Here is a 23,897-nt window from a genome sequence, read left to right as displayed (position 1 = left end):
AGGCTGTGGGAGGTTCAAGTGGACTCACTATGTCCACACCTACCCTTTCAAAGGGAACCCCCACCACAGGCAGTGGTATCAGGGGGGCCTTTGGGTGGCCACCTATCTTGCCACTGGCTTTAAAGGTAACACAGGAGCTGACAAATTCCATCAACTTTTGGTGCATCTGGGGCCAGTACAAGTGGCTCATTAGCCTTTCCCAAATCTTAGTTTGGCCCAGATGTCCAGCTAGGGGAATGTCATGAGCTAAAGTTAGGAGGAACTCTCTGTACTTCTGTGGCACTACCACTCTTCTGGTGGTTCCAGGATTAGGGTTTCTTGCCTCAGTGTACAGTAATCCCTCTTCCCAATAGACTCTGTGGGGACCACTGACATTTCCCTTTGCTTCTGAAACAGCTTGCTGCCTCAGGCTTTCAAGAGTGGGACAGTCTTGCTGTCCCTGGAGGATCCACCTGGGTCCAAGAGTTCAACCTGGTAAGGGTCAAGCTCCATAGGCTCAGTTCCCTCTGGGGTGCCCAAGTCCTCTCCCTGAGAAGAGGGGTCCTGATCTTGTTGCTGAACAGAAGCTGGTTCCCCAGTCTTCTTGCCTTTTCTCCTGGTAGGTTGGGCCATTATTTCAGGCTCCAACACTTTTTCACCCTACCTTTTGCTCTGTGCTCTTGTTTTTACACACACCAATTCAGGGATATCCAGCATTGCTGCATGGGTTTTTAGTTCAACCTCAGCCCAGGCTGAGGTTTCCAGGTCATTGCCAAGCAGACAAGCAGCTGGTAGCTTTGGAGAGGCCACTACCTGTTTCAGGCCAGTAATCCCCCCCTCCCCCTCAGCCCAATCCAGTCTAATGTCACCATAGCCATTGCATGATTAGTGGTGACACTGTCAGCATTGGTGACTGGGTAAGTACGCCCAATCAAATATTGCTCAGGGGAAACCAGTGTATCTTTCACCATAGTGACACTGGCACCTGTATCCCTCAGAGCCTCTATCCTAGTTCCATTGATCCAAGGGTACTGCAAGTATTTTTTTAAGTAGGGTGGCCACACAGCTACAATGGCAAACTCAACTTCCCCCTCTGAAACTAGAACTGCTTCAGTGTGCATCCTGATTTGCTCTGGGCACACTGTTGATCTCATCTGTAGACCTGCTACCCCAGGAGTAGCTGTACTTGTTGAACTAGGGGCCTTGTTGTGAGGGTAAGACTTGTCTACAGTTAAGTGTCCCAACTTCTTACAGCTGTTACACCAAGCCTTTGAAGGATCTAAGTTCTTCCCCCTATAGGGCTGTGGCACATAGGAAGTAGTTTGGGACCCACGCCCCTGTGCAGGTTTTGGGGCCCTTGGGAAGACTTTTGTATCTTGGGGATTCTCACCACCTTTCCCCTGGGGCGGTTTTGTAACCACTTTCTTCTGGTCACCCCCAGTGGTTGTCCTTGTCACCCTAGTCTTGACCCAGTGGTCTGCCTTCTTTCCCAATTCTTGGGGATAAATTAGACCTAGGTCTACCAAATGCTGATGTAACTTTTCATTTGGGCAATTTCTTAATATATGTTCCTTCATAAACAAATTGTAAAGTCCAGTAAAGTCATGCACATTGTGTCCAGTTAACCAACCATCCAGTGTCTTTACTGAGTAGTCTACAGAATCAATCCAGGACTGGTTCTGGGTTTTGTGAGCCCCCCTGAATCTAATTCTGTACTCCTCAGTGGTGAGTCCAAATCCCTCAATCAGAGTTTTCTTCATGAGATCATAGGACCCCGCATCCGGCCCAGAGAGGGTCAGAAGCCTCTCTCTGCAGTTACCAGAGAACAGTTCCCACAGGAGTGGCCCCCAGAGAGTTTATCGCCTTCCTCATTTCACAAGCCCTCTCAAAGGCTGTGAACCATTTGGTGATGTCATCAGCCTCCTCAAATTTAGGGACAATCCCTTTGGGGATTTTAGGATCAGAGGATTCCTCCCTGTCCTTATTTTCAGTATTGCTGCCACCATTGATGGGTGCTAAACCCATCTCCTTTCTTTCTTTTTCTAGAGCGAGGAGTCTGGACTCTAGATCCAATCTTTAGGCCAGCCTTGCTAAAAGGCTGTCCTCCTCATTGAGGCTATCCTCAATCCCCTCATTGGAACCTGTACCACCTGTGTGGCCTCTAGGTCCCCAGGGGTTGATTCTTGGAGTTAAGGGTCTGGGGACCCTTTCCTCCTAGGGATTATTGGGGGTGGGCTACCAGCCCTGTCCTCCTCATCCCCTTCCTCATCTGACTGGTCATCACCATTCTCAGATGGGTGGGACTGGGCATACTCAGCCAGGAGCTCCTGGAGCCCTTGTTTGGTTGGATGCTGGCCCATTGGTATATTTTTAATTTTACATAAGGACCTTACCTCCCTGAAAGACAAGTAAAGGTAAGGGATGAGGTTGAGCTCCTCAACCATGTCCTGTATGACATCTTGATTATCTTTACTAATAGCTGGGTTCTGTTTTTGAGACATTCTAAAAAAAAGTTCTAATCCCTCTACCCTTGACTATAGTGACTTTTATTTTCTAAAATTCTAAAGGGACTTAAGCAAGGCCCTAACAAGACTTTTAGTAGTTTGGTAAAAATGCCAATTTGTAAAAATCAGAATTCTAAAGGCAATTTAAGAGTTTTGTCGTGTGATCAGATGGTAACCAAGTAGTCCAACAAATGCAAGTTTCTATCCCACCGCTGATCCACCAATGTAACAAAACTGGCTCTATATATACTGCACCAAAGTGAGGTACAGTGTGTATAGAGTCCAAGAGTCTCCAGAGGTTTGGCAGAGGTTAAAGTTAGATAGAACCTTACTCTCTAAAGTAGTAGCTTGGTCGAGCAGTAAGGCAGTATCAGAGGACAGTGTAAAGCATTTGATGTACACACTCAGTCAGCAAATGGTCTCACACACTCAAGAACTGAACTCTAGGCCAATTGAACAAGTTACTTACCTTCGGTAACAATTTATCTGTAAGAAACATTAGTTAGTTAGATTCCTCACCTTAGAATATCCCCAGGCGTCAGACTGGATCCGGAAGGTTTTTCATCAGCAATACGCCTTGCGCGTCGCTAGGCGTCGTCTGCGGCTCCGCGTCCGTCGTCGGCGTCGTGCGCCGGAGTACTTAGACGCCGCCCTCGCGAGCTGACGTCAGTTCTTGTACATAGCTTTCCGCGCCAGGAACGCAGAGCCATGCAAAGACCGACACTGGTGCCAAAAATAAAATCTAGGGGCCTGAAAAGGATAACCTTAACCCTAGATGTCAGTTCGCAGAATGGGGAGGATGGGTGGGCCGGTGAGGAATCTAACTAACTAATGTTTCTTACAGATACATCGTTACCGAAGGTAAGTAACTTGTTCATCTGAAAGAAACACGTTAGTTAGATTCCTCACCTTAGAATAGATACCCAAGCAATACCATCCCCGGTAGTGGGTCTGCGAACCAAGATCACACCAGAAAGTCCTGGAGGACAGAACGGCCAAAGAAGCCATCCCTCCGGACTTGGCTGACAAGGCAATAATGCCTGGCAAACGTGTGTAGCGAAGCCCACGTCGCCGCCTGACAGATGTCCTGCAAAGGGACACCCTGTCCCAAAGCAGTAGTAGCCGCTGTGGCCCGAGTAGAATGGGCGCGCAGCCCAACAGGAGGGTCCTTTTTTGCCAAGGAATAACAAATTTTGATGCACAAAACGACCCACCGAGAGATGGTCCGTTTGTGCACAGCTTTCCCCTTCTTAGCACCCACGTATCCAACAAAAAGTTGGTCGTCCACCCGGAACTGCTTCGTGCGGTCCAGATAAAAGGAGAGCGCACGTTTTGGGTCCAGACGGTGGAGCCTCTCTTCCTCTTTGGAAGGATGCGGAGGCGGAAAGAAGGTGGGCAAGGTGACAGACTGCCCAAGATGAAATGGAGTCACCACTTTCGGAAGAAAGGAGGGACGAAGCCGAAGGACAACCTTGTCCGGATGAACAGAGAGAAAAGGAGGCTTTGATGATAAAGCCTGGAGCTCACTCACCCGTCTAGCCGAGGTGATGGCTACCAGAAAAGCAGTCTTAAGCGTCAGCAGACGAAGAGGACAATTATGAAGAGGCTCAAAGGGAGCGCACATTAGAAATGTGAGAACAAGATTCAAGTCCCACTGAGGCATTACAAAAGGGACAGGAGGGAACGTGTGAGTAATGCCTTTTAGAAAGCGTGTAACTACAGGGGACTTGAAAAGAGAAGGCTGATCAGGAAGCCGCAAGAAGGCAGAGATGGCAGCAAGATAACCTTTCAGGGTGCCCAGGGCAGAGCCCTGCCGGGCCAAAGAAAGAAGAAACAGTAGAACCTCAGAAAGAGGGGCGGAAAGGGGATCCACAGCCTTTGCTGTGCACCATGCCACAAATTTGTTCCACCGGCAGGCGTATACCGTCTTTGTGGAGGGACGCCTGGCTGCCAGAATGATATCACAGACTTCAGGAGGCAAGTCAAAGGGCATCAACTGCCGCCGCTCAATCTCCAGGCATGGAGGTGGAGGCTGGACAGGTTCGGGTGGAGGACCGTCCCCTGCTGCTGCGACAGAAGATCCTCCCGAAGGGGCAGACGTATCGGAGGATCGGTCAACATACTGAGTAGCTCGGGATACCAGTACCTTTGTGCCCAATCCGGAGCCACCAAGATGACTTGGGCCCGGTCGTGCCTGATCTTCTTCAGCACTCTGGGCATAAGTGGTATAGGCGGAAAGGCGTACAACAGACCGCAACTCCACTCATGACGAAAAGCGTCGCCGAGCGAGTGCAGCCTTGGAAATTCCAACGCGCAGAACTGCTGACATTGCGCTTTCTCTTCGGTGGCGAATAGATCTAACCAAGGCTCTCCCCACTGCTGAAAGAGACCTTGCGCCACTTCGGAGTTCAGACGCCATTCGTGATCCATCATGCACCGGCGGCTGAGTTCGTCTGCTCTGGCGTTCAGAGAGCCCGCCAGATGTTGAACCACTAGGGTGACGCCCTGGTGTTCCAGCCACGTCCAGAGGCGCAGAGCCTCCTGACAAAGGGTCCACGACCCCACCCCGCCCTGTTTGTTGCAATACCACATGGCGGTGGTGTTGTCCGTGAACACCTGCACGACACTTCCCCTGACAGAGGGAAGGAAGGCTTTCAGTGCAAGTCGGATCGCTCTCAACTCCAACAGGTTGATGTGGAGACGAGACTCCGCCAGAGACCAGAGGCCTCTGGCCTCTGATCTCCGCCTCTCCCATATGGCCACCCCATCCCAGGAGGGACGCATCCGTCTTTACGACATGCTCCGGTTGGGGAAGGGAGAGGCTCTTGCCCTTGACCCAATCGCGGTCCGTGAGCCACCACTGCAACTGCTGTGCAGTGCCCTCCGAGATCAAGACATGGTCGGACAGGTTGCCGTGATGCTGGGCCCACTGAAACTTCAGGTCCCACTGCAGAGCCCGCATGCGCCGCCTGGCGTGATGCACTAGTAGGATGCAGGAGGCCATCAGCCCCAGAAGCCGCAACACTAGCCTGACCGAAACCCAGGATAGAGGCCGAAAGATGGGAATCAAGGACTGAATATCCCAGACCCGCTGTTCCGGCGGATAGACCCGGAACTGCGCCGAATCGAGAACCGCTCCGATGAAGAGGAGCTTCTGAGAGGGACTCAGGTGTGACTTTGGCACGTTGATGGAAAATCCCAGCAAATGCAGGAGATCCGCCGTAGTTTGGAGGTGGGAGACGACTGTCTGGGGCGAGCCCGCCTTCAACAACCAGTCGTCGAGATAGGGGAAGACTGGAACCCCTGATCTGCGCAGATGAGCTGCGACCACCGCCATCACTTTCGTGAACACCCGAGGGGCACTGGTGAGGCCGAAGGGGAGCACGGTAAACTGAAAGTGCTCTTGGCCCACCGTGAACCGCAGGTAACGCCGGTGGGCCGGCAGGACGGGGATGTGGAAATACGCGTCCTGCAAGTCCAACGCTACCATCCAGTCTCCAGGGTCTAGGGCAGCTAGAACCTGAGCCAAAGTTAACATCTTGAACCTTTCCTTCCGGAGGAAGGCATTGACGTTCCGGAGGTCCAAGATAGGGCGTAGGCCCCCTTTGCCCTTCTTGGGAACCAGAAAGTAGTGGGAATAACAACCACAACCTACTTCTGGGCTCGGAACGCGCTCGACGGCCCCCTTGGCCAAGAGGGCCGAAACTTCCTCGTGGAGAAGATTCAAATGATCCCCCGAGATACAGTGGTGCTGCGGTGGCATGGCTGGAGGGGTCGTCTCGAAGGGGAGGGAGTAGCCCCTTCGGACGATTTGCAGCACCCACCTGTCCGATGTGATGGACCGCCAGTGGAGCAGGTGATGGCGAACTCTGCCGCCCACTGGCGTGGAATGGGCCTGAAAGCTCGGACTAGGAAGGCTTTGAGGCGGATGCTGCCGGGGTGGATGTGGGCTGACCGCGTCGTCCTCCAGAACCGCCTCGGCGGAAACCACGTCCGCGCGCAGGTTGGTTCTGCGGCTGGTGGCTAGGCGTACGTGAGGAGGCACCCCTTCCTTGGCCACGAAAGGGGCGAAAGGCGGAAGTTTGCGACCGCGGAGCCGAGAGGCTCAAGGACTTGGCCATAGCCCAGGAGTCCTTAAAGCGATTCAGCGCACTGTCCGCTTTCTCGCCAAAAAGGCGAGTGCCATCAAAGGGCATGTCCATGAGGGTGCTCTGGACATCGCCCGAAAAGGACGTGGACCGCAGCCAGGCGTGACATCTAAGCGCCACTGAGGTAGAAATCGCCCTACCCAGCGAGTCCGTAGTGTCAAGCCCACATCGGATAGCATGTTGTGCTGCATCCCTCCCATCGGCCAGAGCCTGGGTAAGTCGTGTCTGGATCTCCTCCGGACACAGGGGCAGCACGTCCTCCACCGTATCCCACAGAGAGTGGGAATAACGGTCTAAGAGACAGGCGGTGTTCAAAGACCGCAGGCCCAAACTAAGGGAGGAGAACAGCTTCTTGCCGAACTTTTCCAGTCTCTTGGAATCCCGGTCCGGCGGAGCGGTCGGGAAGGAGGATTGGGAGGTAGAGGCCTGGATAACCAGGCTCTCGGGGGTAGGGTATTGGGACAGAAAACTGGGGTCGCCCGGAGCGGGGCAGTGGCGCCTGGCGACGCTCCTGTCCACCGGAGGAACTGTGGAGGGCTTGGACCAGGTGCCCTGCAGAACGTCAGTGAGGGCCTCATTGAATGGCAGCAGAGGCTCAGTGGAGCTTGCTGCAGACTGAAGCACCTCAGTGAGGACGTTAGGCAGGTAGCTCGAGCCCAAGGGCTGCGGCCGCCTTGCGCAGCACCACAGAGAAAGCAGCACCCTCCTCCGAAGCCACAGTCGGCGGAGAGATGAATCCAGTGTCCGGAGAGGTATCCAGACCACTGGCCTCCCCCAGTTCATCTGCCCAGTCCTGTGACAGTTGAGCCTGAACGGCCATAGGATCCTCGGATCCCTCCCATTCTCCCCCATCATCCGATTCCTGGTATGCAGGAGGAAGGATCGGAGCCGGGCGATAGACAAAATGTGTCTCCAGCGGCGCCGAACGCGGCGTCCATCGACGCCGTAACGGCGCCTGGCCCGGAGCGGGGCTGAACTGGGGCTCGACGCCGATTGGAGCCGGCGTCGGAGGTGGTACCGGTGTCGACGCCGGCGGAGGAGGCGTGACGAGGTCGGCGGGGACTCGGGAACGGGTCCCTCGGGCACTTGCGGCGTCGAGGCCGGAGCCGTCGACGGCGCCGGGGACGGAGCCGCCGGCAGGCAAGGTTGCCCAGTCGGTTCCGCGGGGCCCGAAGGTGCGCCAGCGGGCGTCGACGGCGGAGCCAGGTTCCTCATGGCCGAGAGGAAGGCACTGACTTCCGCCGGCGTCGCGTCAGACCCAGGGACCGGCGGGTATGGGGACTTGCGCGGCGCCTGCGGCTCCGCTGGAGCCGCGTGGTGGAACGACCCTGACCCTCGGCCGAGTCGCGCGACCGGCGAGGGGAGTCCTAAGAGCGGTGTCGCCTCTTGGACTTCTTGGAGTGCTTCGACTTACCCGAAGACTTGGAGCCCGACGATCGATGATGACATCGGCTGCGGCTCCGCGACCGATCCTTGGACCTCCTCCTGGACCGGGATCGAGAGGGGCGCAGAGCCGAGTGGCGAAGCTCGCGAAGCTTACGGGACCGCTCCCGTCTAGCCTTCGAGGTCAGGGCCTTGCAGTCCGAACACGTCGTGGTCGAGGCCCAAGCAGTAAAGGCACCGGCAGTGATGGTCCGTAACCGACATCAAGCGGCTGCAGTCAGCACAGGCTTTAAAACCAGGCATCCTACCGGCACCGGAGTCGAGACAAGATCAAAAAGGATCGAAAAAAGTTAGTCAAAAAGTGACTAAAGGGGTAGCTCTCCCGGATCTGCGCTTACTGGCGCGGAAAAAAGAAGAACTGACGTCAGCGCGCGAGGGCGGCGTCTAAGTACTCCGACGACGTCATTCCGGCGCACGACGCCGACGACGGACGCGGAGCCGCAGACGACGCCTAGCGACACGCAAGGGGTATTGCTGACGAAAAATCTTCCGGATCCAGTATGACGCCTGGGGATATTCTAAGGTGAGGAATCTAACTAACGTGTTTCTTTCAGATGTTTTGTATAAAAATATATACTATTGTTTTATTTCTAGAACCAAGCAAGCCTGGTACAGGTAAACATATAAATACTTTGCAGTAGTAATTGACTTGTTTGAACACAGTTCAGAATTGTACTATAACTGGTACTGGTTTTGATTACAGGTTTAAGAAACCAGTTTGCAACACATTGCAGGTATAGTACATTCAAATGAATGGGCTTTTTAAGTAAAATGCAGTTAATTACTTTTCAGATTACTTTTCTAACCACAAGACTGGATCCTAGATTCAGCCCTGGGACATTTCCTGAAAACAGGTGAGTAAATGCATTTTGGTTAAAGGTATGATTTTTAAGGAATATTATTGTATTTCAAAAGTTGACACTTGGAAACTTTTTCACATAGAATCACCAATGTTATCCTATGGGAGGAAATTCACTTAGCAGGTAAGTTAGGTTATCGTTACTTTTTCTTACTCAGTGCTGGATCCTGAATTCAGCACTGGGACATTTCCTGAAAACAGTTGAGAAAATGCGTTTTGGTTAATCAGCTGATTTTTAAGGAATATTTGCAGTTTTCAAAAGTCGACAATTAGAAACTTTTTGAGAGAAAAACTGTCAATGTTATCCTATGAGAAAAAATGAGTTATCGGTTTCAAGGTAAGTAATCTGTCTTTTGAGTTAGGGTTCTGGGGTTAGACTCAGGGGTCTCCCAGGGTCAGTGATGCACTGTTGTTGCATCTTCAGCGGCACTCGGGCGGCCGGGTGCTGAGTGTTGAGGCCCAATATTATCCTATGGGGATAGGGGGACTCCGGTTGGTGGTTGCTGGCAAACAGGCCACAGGGTTATGGGAGCAAAGCTCCTACAGTTAAGCTCAGGGCACATTGGGGACCAAGATAGAGCCAAAGGGGCACCCTCAGCGGCGCTAGGGCAGCCGGGTGCAGGGTGCAGTTTAGAGGTTGGGTGCCCTGTTAAATTCAATGGAGATTCTCTGGGACAAAGATCTTCCAGAAGTGACCACCACTTCGAGGGGTAAGTTGGGATGTAGAGGGATGGTTAAGCACCACTGGGTTGGGCACACGAGGCCATGGGGCGACGGGTGCAGGGGTGCCTTTGGACGTCGGATTTTCTTACCCGCTCTGGTCGCACTGGGGGGGGGGGGGCACGGGGGGGATCTCCTGGATTGAGGCTGCAGGTGTCGTCTGGCGGCTTGAGGCCGGTCAGGGGTCGCCGGATCTTGGGTCAGGATCGCCGGGGGGACCTCCTCGTGGTGTTTGTTCACTCAAACACAGGCCGGGCTCGGCAGGTGCAGAGTGTGCTGGATTCGCGGTTTGTGGCTGGCACCAGAAGCTGCAGTTCAAACACGTCCGGTGTTCACGGGAGAAGCAGCTTGGAAAGTGAATGCAGGCAGGTCGTCCGGGGTTTTTGAGGTTGCTGGCCGCTGGACACGCCGGGGTTTTGCAGGAGCAGGTTCGAGGGTAGACAGGCCTGTAGGGCTGGGGCCAAGTCAGGGGCGTCGTCCTCGTTAGCTCTGCACGGCTTCTCGTCCTCCTTTTCTTGTGGTTGCTGGATCTGAGGAAGGAAGGTTCAGGGTACCCCTAAATACTAAATTTAGGGGCGTTACAGGTAGGTAAAGGGCAGGGCCCAATGGGTCCCTTCCCTGGGGTGGGTACACCCCCTATTCTCCCACTCTCCAGTGGGAGGGGAGCAGGAGCCTGTCCCTGGTTGGCTGGGTCCCCCCATCCTCAAGATGGCGGGGACCAGAGGTTGTGCTTCACTTTGCCTCCCCCACCTTAGGGGTGGAGTTGGCAGAGGTGGGCACACCTCTCTTCCTCACTTTGTTTTTCCCGCCGGGTCTCCCGCCCAAAGTGTGGGGTAGAACCAGTGGGGACCAGTTGCTGAGTACAGCCAGTGGTCTGGAGAAGCTCATAAAGGCGGCATGCCTTTGAAGCTTCTCCTTCGTGAACCCTGCCCATCCTGGGGGAGGAGGCTTGGCACCTCATCCCAGGATGTGCATTGTTTCAGGCCCCCGAGAGCAGCAAGCTCTCGACCCAGGGGTCCAGAAACATGTCTGGTGGTGGCAGCCTGCGCAGCCACTCAGTCAGGTCACTGGGAGTTGGTTGAGTTTCAGGGGGCATCTCTAAGATGCCCTCTGTCGTGCATTTTACATTAAATCCCACAGTGGCATCAGTGTGGGTTTAATGTTCTGAGAAGTTTGATACCCAGTCTTCAGTGCAGCCATTATGGTGCTGTGGAGTTCGTATTGACAACCTCCCAGCACCATATACTCTTAATGGCAGCACTGCACTTACAGGGCCCAGGAATGGACCTGGGCACTGTAGGGGTACAGGGCTCACGCACCTGTACCCTCACCACTGGCATAGGGCACCCAGCTAGAGGGGTGACTGATGTATGCCAGGGCAGTGGTTTGTGGGCATGGCACACATGGATGTGTGCCATGTCGTCTCTGTTTTGTTCTGCACCCAGACACTCAGCCTGCAAAGGCAGTGTGTGCGTCAGGGCACAGGGCCTCTAAGGGTGGCACAATAAGTGCTGCAGTCCTTAGGGGCCTGCTATGGTCACAGTGCCCTGGGTACCTAGGGTACCATTTACCAGGGGCTGACATGTGGCCAGAGATGCCAATTGGGGTTAGGCTTCAATGCAGTTTTAGGGAAGGAACACAGGCCCCACAGACTGATTGGCAGGAGCCCAGGGCACACTCAGTGAACGTACATCATCAATTCAGCAAAAAGTGGGGGCATACCATGCAAGAAAGAGAGCACATTCTCACACTCTTCTAGGCTAGGAATCTACACCATTCAAAGGCATGTTGCTAACATTAAGGAGTGCAGGCATGCACAAAACACCTCACCCTTCCGAATGCCAAATGATACATAATGTACATTCTCCAATGAATTACCATTCAGGGCCCATAATAACTCAGCTACCATATGAAAAATCCTTCTGTAGTGAAAAGGAAATACACAAATATGTTGCTTTCTGTATACAATGAATCTTTGAGCTAAACAATTTAAAGTAGATGATTTAGTATACTATTTAAAAATAAAATAGTTAATCAGGCCTTGTAATAAAAAGACTTCTTAGGAGGCAAAATTATACGAACCAGCAACAGCATGAGGTAAAGACAAATATACCCCTGGGCGGACACAAAATCCAGTCTAGGTATATTTACAGAATTGTCAACAGTGCACGATCAAGCTAGAACCAAAAAGTACACCAAGATGCAGTAGCACACCTTTCTTGATTCACTCACATAGCTCATCTGCTGTTCCTAAATAGCCATATCCAATGCAACCGTCCACCTCCTTGCCGATGCAGTGTGCCGCCATGCTGCTTCATGCAAATTCTTCCACCGCCCCACGTAGTTTACCTCCCAAATGTCTCAACTTAGTACTAGTCTTCCCCTAATAACCGTGACAGAACCATTCACGCACATACATGTAGAAATCCTCCTCTTGTTCTGCCACACGTCCTTATACAAAAACCACCTACACTTATCTATGTAGGTCCAGATGCTCTCCAACAGCCTCCCTGCCCATAGGCAGAATGCCATTACTCTTGCAGAGCCTTTTCTGCATGCAGTTTTTTTTTTCTCCAAGAAATAATAATCTGCTCCAACACGCTGTCCTTCCACTCTCTATACTGAAAGTGCTCCTCTGCCTATGTTGTCAAAATGTTCCATTTTTTAGTCCAATTGGGCTTTCGGAAGTCTTAAGGACAGCTAAATGATGTAACAATGGCATTCATCTGAAACCCCATCGTGACTGACATTACACCTCTAAGATAAATGCCACTAGAAAGTATTTAAGCAATTAGGAACACCAGGGACAAACTTACTGCCTGAGGCCGAGGCTGGTAAGCCGCATAGTGACAGTCCGGCCTTTCCAAATCCTCTGACTTTTCTTCCTCGCTCTCCTCACTTGACAGATGACTGCTGCTTCTGGCCATGGAGGAGGAGTAATAGAGGCCTGACTCTGCATTGCCGGGGGGTGGAGGTGCATCCTCTGTGTCGCTCTCGGAGGAAGGCCTTGATCTAGAAACAAAAACTACTAGTAAGGAGATATGAAACAGACTTGCCATCTCAGGCAAACTCTCACCCAACCCACGTGACACAATAGTCCCACTCCAGCCCCCACAGCCATCCATTACTAGCTCATGTCAGTTTTATAAAAGCACACTAGGCCTTCTGCCTCTCTGCCCTCAACAACAACAAGCAATGGTAATGCGCAATGCTCTGGCTCTACAAGAATGTTGTTTGGCAATGAAAATAATTACAAGTAAATATCAAAGGAATCAATATGTATTTGTGTGGAAATAAAAAACTGTAGAATAACATTGGTTTAGGTCCAAAAAAAAATTAGCTGTACTGTCAAGATAGACCTAAAAATCCATCTGAGTTAATGACTGTTCTCTTCCCATCTGTGCTCCTACTAGATAAAAGCTAACAAATGATCTTGTTGTCGAAGGCACTTTAATAGCGTTACAATGTTGTGTGTGCCCCTGAAAGTTCAAGCTCAGGTAGATGGATAAATAAAATGATCACAGCTGTGTGGGACAATCACTTTTTTGTGGAAACAGACAACTTCTGCCTAATCAAAACATGTACTCCTGATCCCCAACATTTCTATTGGGGAAAATCAGGGTCAAAGTCCCTCTCTAGTAATTCTCTCATAAATGTCTGGCGACAGCTACCACTGTCAAGCCAGACCATGAAAAGGGAAATGCATGATTTGTGGCACAGTTTCGAAAAACTAGGACTCTAGGCATCACCACGGATATTTTAGTAAGCACCTGGACAATTTCCAATTTGTGTACATCAGTTACTTGTCAGGCTTTCCTTTCCACTCCCCCCAATTCGTCACACTTCAGTTTCATGGGAACAATTCACTAGTCATAGCACATTTCACTAAAATGACCACTCCTTTACCCTCATCTACATAAAGGGATACCAAAACCACCACCTTTTGGGCCACCAAGAGCAAATTTGATCTTAATCTGTTTTAAAATAAGCATTAAAAAAAAAAATCCTTATCAAGCAGTCGCTTGGAAAGTGGGCAAGGTATGAGTGTGTTTGCGGGCGGGCGAAGAGGGTAGTATTGGGGAGAGAAGAGTTAGGGTATGTGTCCCTTTCCATATGCAGGGACTGAGCTGGAAGCAAAAGAAATTACCCTAAAGTAAACCAGATTATGCTCCACGGGTCTATCCTATGGTATCCCTTTTGAATGTAGGACTACTGTTAGACCCTTTGGAACCTCAAGATTTGTGAGGACAGAAGGAGACAAACATATAACAAGCATTGGGTAAAGCCAACAGGTCTTGCCTATGCAGGAGCTATTGGCTTCGCCAGTGTGTTTTAGCTGTGTTGTACACCAGCGTGGCTGAAGTTCAGCATGAATAAAAGTTAGTGCCGCAAAGGAGAGTGGTTTGCAGTGTCAGAGTGGAATGCTGAAGAGTGGTGTAGAGTAGCATAGTGTGTTGTGTATTGGCGTGACAGAGTGGAGTCCCATAGTGTGGCGTATACTGTAGTGGTGTTGAGTGGACTGGTGTAGAGTGCACTGGCATAGAGTGTTGCAAAGTATAGGTGAGTAGAGTGTAGCTGCATAGAATTTAGTTGTGTGCAATGCAGCATCGTAGATTACAGTGTTGCATAGTAGAGTGCAGAGGCAGAGTGGAATGGTACAGAGTAGAGTGACGTAGATTACAGCAGTGCCAAATAGAGTGAGATAGAGTGCAATGTTGCAAAGGGTAACGTCGTAGACTGAAAGGTGTAGTGAATATGCTACTTACCAGTATGCATCTGTTCTTGGCATGTAGGGCTGCTGACATTCATATCTGTGCATAGATCGCCGCCTAGTGTTGGGTCCGGATGTTTGCACGTTGTTGTCCTGGAAGAGTCTTCGAAGTATCCTGAGATAGGTGACTCCTCCCCTGGACCACAGTGCGCATGGGCATCCTCTCCATCCCCAGATTGTTTTTCGCCATTGTGGCAGTGATGGAGTAGATACAGGAAGTGATGACTATGCTATACAGTAATTCTGAGAGCTGCAGCTGCTACAGGCGCCGGGGAGGAGGGTGGGCGATATGAATGTCAGCAGCCCTACATGCCAAGAACAGATGCATACTGGTAAGTAGCATATTCAGTTCGAGGCATGTGGGCTGCTGAATTCATATCTGTGCATAGAATACATAGCAGTACCTCCTATTAGCGGCGGCTACCAGTGCCAGCTGCAGCAGTCTGAAAAAGAGTTTTGAGAACAGCCTGTCCTACAGCTGCCTGCTGTTTTGAGTGTACATCTACACAGTAGTGTTTGGTAAATGTATGTATAGTGGACCATGTGGCTGCTCTACATATTTCCTCTAAAGGAATGTTTCCCAGGAAAGCCATGGATGCCCCTAACTTACGTGTTGAGTGGGCACGTGGGGGAATCGTTAATGTGCGTTTAGCCTTTTGATAGCAAATTTGAATACATTTAACGATCCATCTGGCTATACCTGCTTTGGAGATGGCGTTGCCCTTGTGTTGTGGAGAAAAAGCAACGAAAAGTTGTTTTGTCTTCCTAAAGTCTTTAGTTCTGTCAATATAGTACATGAGGGCCCTCTTTACATCTAGTGTATGGAGCATTCTTTCAGCTACATTTTGTGGATTCTGAAAGAAAACAGGCAGTTCAATAGTTTGATTCATGTGGAACTGCGATATTAGTTTAGGCATGAATTTGGGGTTGGTACGCAGTACGACCCTGTTTGCGTGAACCTGTATGAATGGCTCTTGAATGGTTAGTGCCTGGAGTTCACTAACTCTTCTTAACGAGGTGATTGCGACTAGGAAAGCTACTTTCCAGGTGAGGAATTGAATCTCACATGAGTGGAGAGGTTCGAAGGATGGACCCATTAGTCTGGTGAGGACCAAGTTGAGGTTCCACACTGGTGCTGGCGGGTGTCTTGGGGGAATTACTCGTTTGAGTCCCTCCAAGAAGGCTTTGATGGCAGGCACTCTGAATAAAGAGAGGTGCTGCCTGTTCTGGAGATAGGCTGCTATTGCGGTTAAATGGATGCGTATTGAGGTGTATGCCAGATTGCATCGGTATAGGTGTAAGAGGTAACAGATTATGTTTTGAATGGATGCGTCCAGCGGGTTGATGTCATTGTGGGTGCAGTAAATGACAAACCTCTTCCATTTAGCTGCATAGCAAGCTCTGGTAGTGGGTCTCCTGGCCTCCTTGATGATCTCCATACAGTCAGGTGGCAGGTTTAGGTAGCCAAACTCTAAGACTTCAGGAGCCAGATTGCCAGGTTCAGCTGTTGCGGATCTGGGTGCTGAATTTCGCCATGGCTCTGCGTTAGGAGTGCAGGTTTTATCCGCAGCCTTTGATGCGGCACCACGGAAAGTTCCAGAAAGGTGGTGTACCATGGCTGACGCGCCCATGTTGGAGCAACTAGGATGAGCGTCAGTGAGTGCTGTCGCAGTTTGCGTGCCACCAGCGGTATTAATGGCGCTGGGGGAAAAGCGTACGCAAATCTGCCGGACCAGTTCATCCATATCGCATTGCCCTGCGATTGTGGATGTGGGAACCTGGTGGCAAAACTTTGGCATTTTGCGTTTTCGTTTGTGGCGAATAGGTCTATCTCTGGATGACCCCACTGTTGGAAGTATGGTTGGAGTACTGATGGGTGTAGCTCCCACTCGTGCATCTGGTGGCTGTGTCTGCTGAGCAGATCCGCCATCTGGTTGTCCTTGCCCGGGAGGTGTTCCGCCATGAGGAATATGTTCCTCTGAATGGCCCACTTCCACATGCTCTGAGCCAGATGAGACAACTGTGGAGAGTGTGTTCCTCCCTGCTTCTGTATGTAGTACATGGCAGTCATGTTGTCCGTCCGGATCAACACGACTTTGTTGCACAAGTGTACTTTGAATGCCTTCATTGCCAGGAAGATTGCCATAAGTTCCAGAAGGTTGATGTGCATCTTCCTTTGCTGTGTTGTCCATAGTCCCTGCACTGTGTAATTGAGTACATGAGCTCCCCATCCCTGGAGAGACGCGTCCGCCGTCAGTATTATTTGTGGAACAGGCTCCTGGAACGGTCAGCCCTTGCAAAGGTTTTGTGGATTCCACCAATGCAGAGAGTTGTATGCCCGACCGCTCACCAACACTAGGTCTTTTAATTGCCCGTGAGCCTGATTCCATTGACGTGCTAAGCACTCCTGAAGCGGGCGCATATGTAGTCTCGCGTGCGGGACTATGAAAATGCAGGAGGCCATCATGCCTATCAACTGCATGAACACTCTCGCAGGAAGGGAGTGTTGTGGGTTGAACTTTGAGATCAGCAGTTGCATGCTGTTGATCCTCACTAAATTTGGCTGAGCTGTGGCTGCCAGAGTGTCTATGGTCGCACCCAGGTACTGTTGTACGTGTGCGGGTTGTAGATGTGATTTTGGGTAATTTAGTGAGAATCCCAGACTGTGAAGGAGGTGAATGGTGAGGGACATGTGGCTGGCACATTGCTGGGCTGACTTTGCCTGAACAAGCCAGTCGTCCAGGTAAGGGTAGACGTGAATGTGTCGTCGCCGTAGATGTGCAGCCACTGTAGCTAGGCAGTTGGTAAAAACCCTGGGTGCTGTTGTCACGCCGAAGGGGAGGACTTTGAATTGATAGTGCTGTCCCTGAATAGTAAACCTGAGATATTTCCTGTGTGATGGGTGGATGGGTATGTGGAAGTACGCATCTTTGAGGTCTAGTGTGGCGAGGAAGTCTCCCTGTCTGAGCAGCGGGAGAACCTGCTGTAGGGTGAGCATATGAAAATGCTCTGACAGAATGTAGTGGTTGAGGGGTCTGAGGTCTAGTATAGGTCTGAGCGACCCGTCCTTTTTTGGGATTAGGAAGTACAGGGAGTACACCCCTGTCCCCTGCTGGTTGATGGGCACGACCTCTATTGCACCTTTTTGCAGCATACTTAGCACTTCGTTTTGCAATAATGCTAAGTGCTCTGCGGACATAGGACGGTGTTTTGGCGGTATTGTGGGTGGAGTGGAGGTTAATTCGAGACAGTAACCGTGCTGGATAATATCCCTGACCCACCGGTCCGGGGTGATGGCTTTCCACGTGGACAGGAACCGCTGGAGTCTCCCCCCGACAGGTGTTATGTGGTCGGGGGGAAGGGAGAGGGCGTCACTGTTTGTTCTTGGGTGAGGACCTGGTGTTGCCGTAACCGCGTCCTCTGCCCTTGGTGCTGGAGCCACGATATCCACCTCTGTTGTTTTTATCGTAGGTGCTCTGTGTGCCCCCTTTATTGTATGGCTGCTGTGACCCTGTCCTCTAGCTGCTCCCCTATTCCCGGGGCGGCGAAAGGAGCCACTACGAAATGTCTGCGTTTGCAGCGCCCCCATTGACTTTGCAGTGTCAGTGTCCTTTTTTATCTTTTCTAAGGTGGTGTCAACTTCGGGTCCGAATAAGTAGTCGGGGTTGACTGGCTGATTCAGGATGTTGTTTTGAATCTCTGGTTTGAACCCGGAGATTCGTAACCAAGCGTGGCGGCGTAACATGACGCTGGTGTTTTATCGCCCTCGCGGCTGTGTCGGCAGCATCTAGTGCGCACTTAATGGATGCGTTTGTAAGAAGTTGTCCCTCTCTGATGAGGAGCTCCGCTGCCTCCTTGTATTCGTCTGGCAGATGTTGGAGTTGTGACTCTAGCGTGTCGTAGTGTGAACGATCGTAGCGAGCCAGGAGGGCCTGTGTATTGGCAATGCGCCAGATGTTTGCTGCTTGAGCTGTAATCCTGTTGCCCGAGGTCTCCAGCACTTTGGACTCCTTGTCTGGGGGAGGAGCATCACCTGTTTGCGAGTGTGCTAGTTTGCGAGCGTTAGCAACCACCATGAAGTCCAGAGGTAACTGACCTCTAATGTACATAGGGTCCCCGGGCGCAGGCTTGTATTTTTTTTTCAATCCTGGGGTTCAGCACCCGTGCCCTGGTTGTTTCCTTGAAAATGTCCTTTGCTGGCTTGAGGACACCTTTGAACATGGGCAAAGTCTTGACAGTCCTCTCAGAGGAGGCGAAAGTGTCCACCAGGAAGTCGTCCTCAATTGTGTCAGAGTGGAGTTGCACTCCATGATTGGCTGCAGCACGTTCTATGAGGGCATTGAAGGCAGCAGTGTCCTCTGTGGGAGATGTTTTTGCGCCGTAAAGCTGCGTGTCCTGGGTATCTGTTGCGGTACCCAGGTCTGCAGGGTCATTCCAAGCTTGATCTGGGTCCTGCTGCTCCTCAGGATCTATATCCCTAGGGTAGGTGGTATCATCACCTATGTAATCCTCCACTGCGTCCGTGTCGGAGGGCGTTGGAGAAAAGGACTGGGGATCCGGATAGGAGGTGTGCAGGCGTTCGTATAGAACCTGTTCCGACTCTGCTGGCAGTTTCTGCTTCAGAGGGATTCTGTAAGAGTCCAAGGCCCGCTCTGGCGTGGCCTTCCGTTTTCGGAGCATGAGTCTGCCGGTGTCGGCGTCGATGAATTGGGACGGTGAAGGCTCAGTAGGACAGTGTCCAGTAGATGGGGACCTCGTCTGGCGGACACGTGTTCGGATCTCGAACATCTTCGGCGCCGTGGATGGCGGCAAACCAAAAGTGATGTTGGCTGGTGCCGGAGGTGCCTTTGGAGCCTTTTTCGGGTCGGGGCCCGACGTGGACTGGAGGGCTGCCTGTTCCTTGATGCGTTGCAATGACGCCGCAACTTGTCGCACCGAGAACGCCGAAGGTTCTTTGGTGCCGAGTGGTTCCGTAGAGGTAGGCGTTGACTGCTTCGGAGCCACAGGCTCATCGAGTCGAGGAGAGGTAGTAGCGGTCGACGGAGTCGATGACCTGACCCGTGTCGCTGCCTTCGAAGTGGACTGCGATGGAGCGGCCCTCTTAACTTTGGTAGTCGGGGCCGACTGCTTCGGTGCCGGGGGCCGAGGCGCTTTTGTGGGACCGACGGCCCTCTTTTTCGGGTCGGTACCGACATCCGCTGCAGCGAGTTCGGCGCCGAAATCCCGTTTAGTGCGTTCGGAGCCGATGGCCTGTGAAGGCGTCGAAGGAGTGGAGGTCTTCGAGGGCTTCGAGCCGACCATAGCCAGTTTCACTTTCAGTTTCTGTGGAACTGGTGCGCCGATTGGTTTCGGTTTCGTTGAAGGGAAACCAGACTTTTTTGGTAATAATGGCTCTTGTTGGATGTTCGAGGCCGGGCCTGAAGGCGGGGCCGAAGAACTTTTGGATTGATCTCGGGTAAGGCCCGGAGGCGATCCCTTGACCGGAGCCGTAGAATGACGCACTTTGATAGCCTCCGTTTCGACAGGTAGGCCCTGCTCTTCACCAGAGCTATCTTCTTCGGCCCCAAAGGCCTCATCGTAGTCTCCTACCTCGTCGTCGGCTTCTTCCCTGTGAAAAAGCGCTTCATCGGCGTCTTCCGATCGGGAATCGTGTTCGGAAGCGGGGCTGGAGTTTACTTCTTCCACGCTTTCAACATCTTCGTCCTCGGTGCTGAAGATGTTGGCCGGGGCCGGTGCCGATTGCTGCGCTTCTAATCTCGCTGCCCGTCGATTCCGGAGAGTCTTCTTGGATCGGAATCGGGCACAGGCCATACATGTCGATTCGTCGTGATCCGGCGAGAGGCATTTGTTGCACACCGGGTGGACGTCGATGTGTGGATATTTGGCGTGGCATAAAGGACACCGCTTGAATGGGGTCCTCGATTCCATTGTCGATGGTCGGATTAAACGGATCCGAAAATCTGGAAGAAGTTTCTAAACTAAGTAAGAAAGCTGTCGACACCGAGCGGGAACAGTACCGACGAAAACTAAAGGCCTTTTGGCCTTAAACGAAATTTTCCTAACTTGAGCTAAGATAAGCACATCCGAACCCAATGGCGGAAAAAAACAATCTGGGGATGAAGAGGATGCCCATGCGCACTGTGGTCCAGGGGAGGAGTCACCTATCTCAGGATACTTCGAAGACTCTTCCAGGACAACAACGTGCAAACATCCGGACCCAACACTAGGCGGCGATCTATGCACAGATATGAATTCAGCAGCCCACATGCCTCGAACTGTGGCATAGAGTGCAGTGGCTTAGAATAAAATGGTGCACAGTAGAGTGCAGTGGCATCGAGTGGTGCAGAGGTGTAGAGTACAGTGGCATGAAGTTGGGTAGAGTAGAGTCGACTGGTGTAAAGTGCATTGGTGTAGAGTGTTGCAAAGTATAGGTGAGTAGAGTGCAGTGCCATAGAATTCAGTGGCGTACAATGCAGTGTCGAAGATTAGAGAGGTGCATTGTAGAGAGGCAGAGTGCTTAGGTGTAGAGTACAGTGACGTAGAGTGCAGTGATCTAGAGTAGCAGAGAGTGCAGTAGTTTAGAGTAGAGTGGTGTAGACTTCAATGGTGCAGAGTGCAGTGTTGCAGAGTAGAGTGTCGTACAGTGCAGTGGTGTAGAGTGGTGTTGAGTGCTTTGGCCTAAAGTAGAGTGGTGTGAAGTACAGTGGTGCAGAGTACAGTGACATTGAGTGCAGTTAAGTAGAGTGAAGCTGCGTAGAGTTCATTAGTGTAGAGTAGTGTGGAGTAGAGTGAAACGGCATAACGTGAAGTTGAATAGGGTAGAGTGCACTGGAGCAGAGTGGCGTAGAGTGCAATGGGGTAGAGTTAAGTGGTATAGAGTGCAGTGGCATAGAGTACATTAGAGTGGATTGGCGTAGAGTGCAGGTGCGTAGAGTTGAGAGGTACAGAGCAGAAGGCATTGGTGTGGAGTGTATAGGTTTAGAGTGCAGTGGCGTAGAGTGCAGTGTTGTAGAGTGGAGCTGAGTAGAGTGGTGTAGAGTGCAGTCGTGTAGAGTAGCGTAGCAGAGTGCAGTGATGTAGAGCAGAGCGGCACAGACTACATTGGCAAAGAGTAGAGAGGTATAGAGTGCAGTGGCGTAGAGTGGTGAAGAGTAGAGTGGAGTTTGCATGGTGTGGTAGAACACTCCCATTACAGACAACACATTTTTATTGAAATGACCATTACATTTGCACAGAGCAGCGAGTGTATTGATTTGATCATATTAAAGTATTTGTTTCCAACACACTTCAGAAATACCAAAAAAAAAGTGCTTTATTTGTTCTCTCGTATATATATATATATATATATATATATATATATATATATATATATATATATATATATATATATATATATATATATATATATATATATATATATATATATATATATATTATTTATTTCTGCATTTTCAGGAACAAAAAGGAAAGGGCATAGGCAATGTATCATGACAAGTGTACAGATGCAGGCAAATACAATGAATTCACAAGTAGGCATGAAGGCTAGAATAATACAGTGGGTGATAAATCAGTGCAAAACGGCAGAGGCAGTACCGTGACGACAGCAGTAGTATGCATACAGTAACAGCGTTCGGTTGATGAGGTGGATCCATGAGGGAGGGGGGGGGGATGGGAATGAAGTGGCATATATTATGCAAAGAGGGGTTCAAACGGGCGTCACATTATTAGTCTTGTGTGCTGTCGGACCCATCAAGGGGATGAGAAAGTAGGTAAGTTGTGTTCTTTCTGATATATTTAGAAATACTGGCACTATTCGTTTAAATGTTATTGTGCTATAGAAAAAAATCTTTCCTATCCCTAGTATCCAGCAAGATTGTCAAATACAACCTCTCACTTTGAAGTCCGAGAAATAAACGTAAACACCAAGCTCCCTAGGAAGACCGAGCCTGACATTTGAACGCGTTCTTTAAATGCACAGCAAATTTGACAAGATAAGAAAAATATTTACAGGCCTGTTTAAAGAAAGGAGCAATTGTGGAAGAATACAAGGAGAGGTAGTGCGAAATGGATTTTCTCCTCGTAAGGCATGAACTCACGGTGGACAGCCCAAAACAAATAAAGCCATCAAATAGAAAGCCAGAAAATGGGAGTTACAAACCACAAAGCCAATGGTGAGCAACAGGTGGAATGCATTCCCAAATAATCTTTCTGAATGACCCCAAGATGTCTTTAGCAGACCACACTGGTAGACTTCAACCTATTAAGGTACTAAGAACTGGGTGATTTGAGGGTGGGTGTGTGGGGGGGTTTAATGGCTCGATTGCTGCTACACAAGGGGCCTTTCGATGGTTTATGAAAATATGCACATTAGAGTTTTAGTTGAGATTTATGACGAGGTATTGTAGTTAGCACATGCACTGGTCACTACCTATCCTGCAGGTAGGACCTCTGCGCTAGGCAGTTCTAAAGGTCTTGCATGTGTTGGCTGCAGTATACATGCAGATAAAGTATCGGGCACAATCTGCAGCATTAGCACTATAGACCAGATTTAAGTGTTCAGCTCATTTCTAAATTATACTTATTTGTACATAGAGCAGGCTTCTGATTACTTTGTGCTTGGAAGGGATATTGGAGAGGCCGTAATCTCCCTATTAATACCCATCACTTATTTTCTTATTTCAAGAGCATTAGAATGGCAAAAAATGTTTTTAGTAAGAAAGAGCAGTGTGTATGGCTGTAGATTCACATGCTCTGCATACTCATGTCATCTTATATTAGGCCCATAATTCCAAAAGTTGTTTTTTTTGTTCCACAGATGTTTTAGATTCACAAAATCTCATCCTTGGTCAACACTACACCAGGACAAAGACGGACCTCAAATTGCTTTCTGCTCAGCGGGAAACGTCAGTGGAGTGCAGCATCAAAGACAAACATAGCGTGAACTGTGATCTGAAGAACCTAATGAAATGGAAAACATCTGATCATCACTGGCGGCTGAGGAGGAGGGTAGCACATATGCATCTACAGCACTAAACGTAGCAGACAGATGGGTGCAGGTAGCATGTATGACTTTAGATACACATCCTCTGCATAGATTATAAACCTGCTTTTCTAAGTGGTAGGTAGTGAGTAGATAATGAAGATAATTTAGCAAAGTAAAGTCTACTGACAAGCTTAAAAGTCCACAAACTAGTGCTCAGTAAACGTGTTATGCTGACCAAGTATCAGCATTACAGATGTCGGACCTTAGCAAACCATAGTGCCATTCTTTTATGTATGGAATGCGCTTTTGGGAGCACAGGCTGTGAGCTTATCTTATGCATAGCAGGCTTGATAGCTTTTAGCAATTCACCTACCAATGCCAGCATAAACTTTGGTTGTCCCATGTGAGGTTTAGCAAAGGGTACAAGCAGTTGCTTTGTTTTGCGTATAGACTTGATAGTGTCAGCTCAGTAGGCGTGCCCTTTTGACAT

At 50.4% G+C, this 23,897-nt stretch overlaps 1 protein-coding gene across 5 annotated transcripts in view; it reads right to left on the bottom strand.

The window, feature by feature from the left end:
- Positions 1-23,897, bottom strand: part of ATXN7L2 (ataxin 7 like 2) — a 373,831-nt gene that overhangs the window by 65,769 nt on the left and 284,165 nt on the right. For all 5 annotated transcript variants that reach the window (XM_085652992.1, XM_085653020.1, XM_085653011.1 and 2 more), the window contains exon 8: positions 12,470-12,665. In XM_085652992.1, the coding sequence (XP_085509118.1) occupies positions 12,470-12,665 (196 nt within the window). The remainder of the gene's footprint in view (positions 1-12,469; positions 12,666-23,897) is intronic.

This window comes from Triturus cristatus, chromosome 1_1 (genome assembly GCF_964204655.1).
Source record: "Triturus cristatus chromosome 1_1, aTriCri1.1, whole genome shotgun sequence".
Classification (NCBI taxonomy): Eukaryota; Metazoa; Chordata; class Amphibia; order Caudata; family Salamandridae; genus Triturus; species Triturus cristatus.
This window is presented reverse-complemented; position numbering and strand designations above follow the sequence as displayed.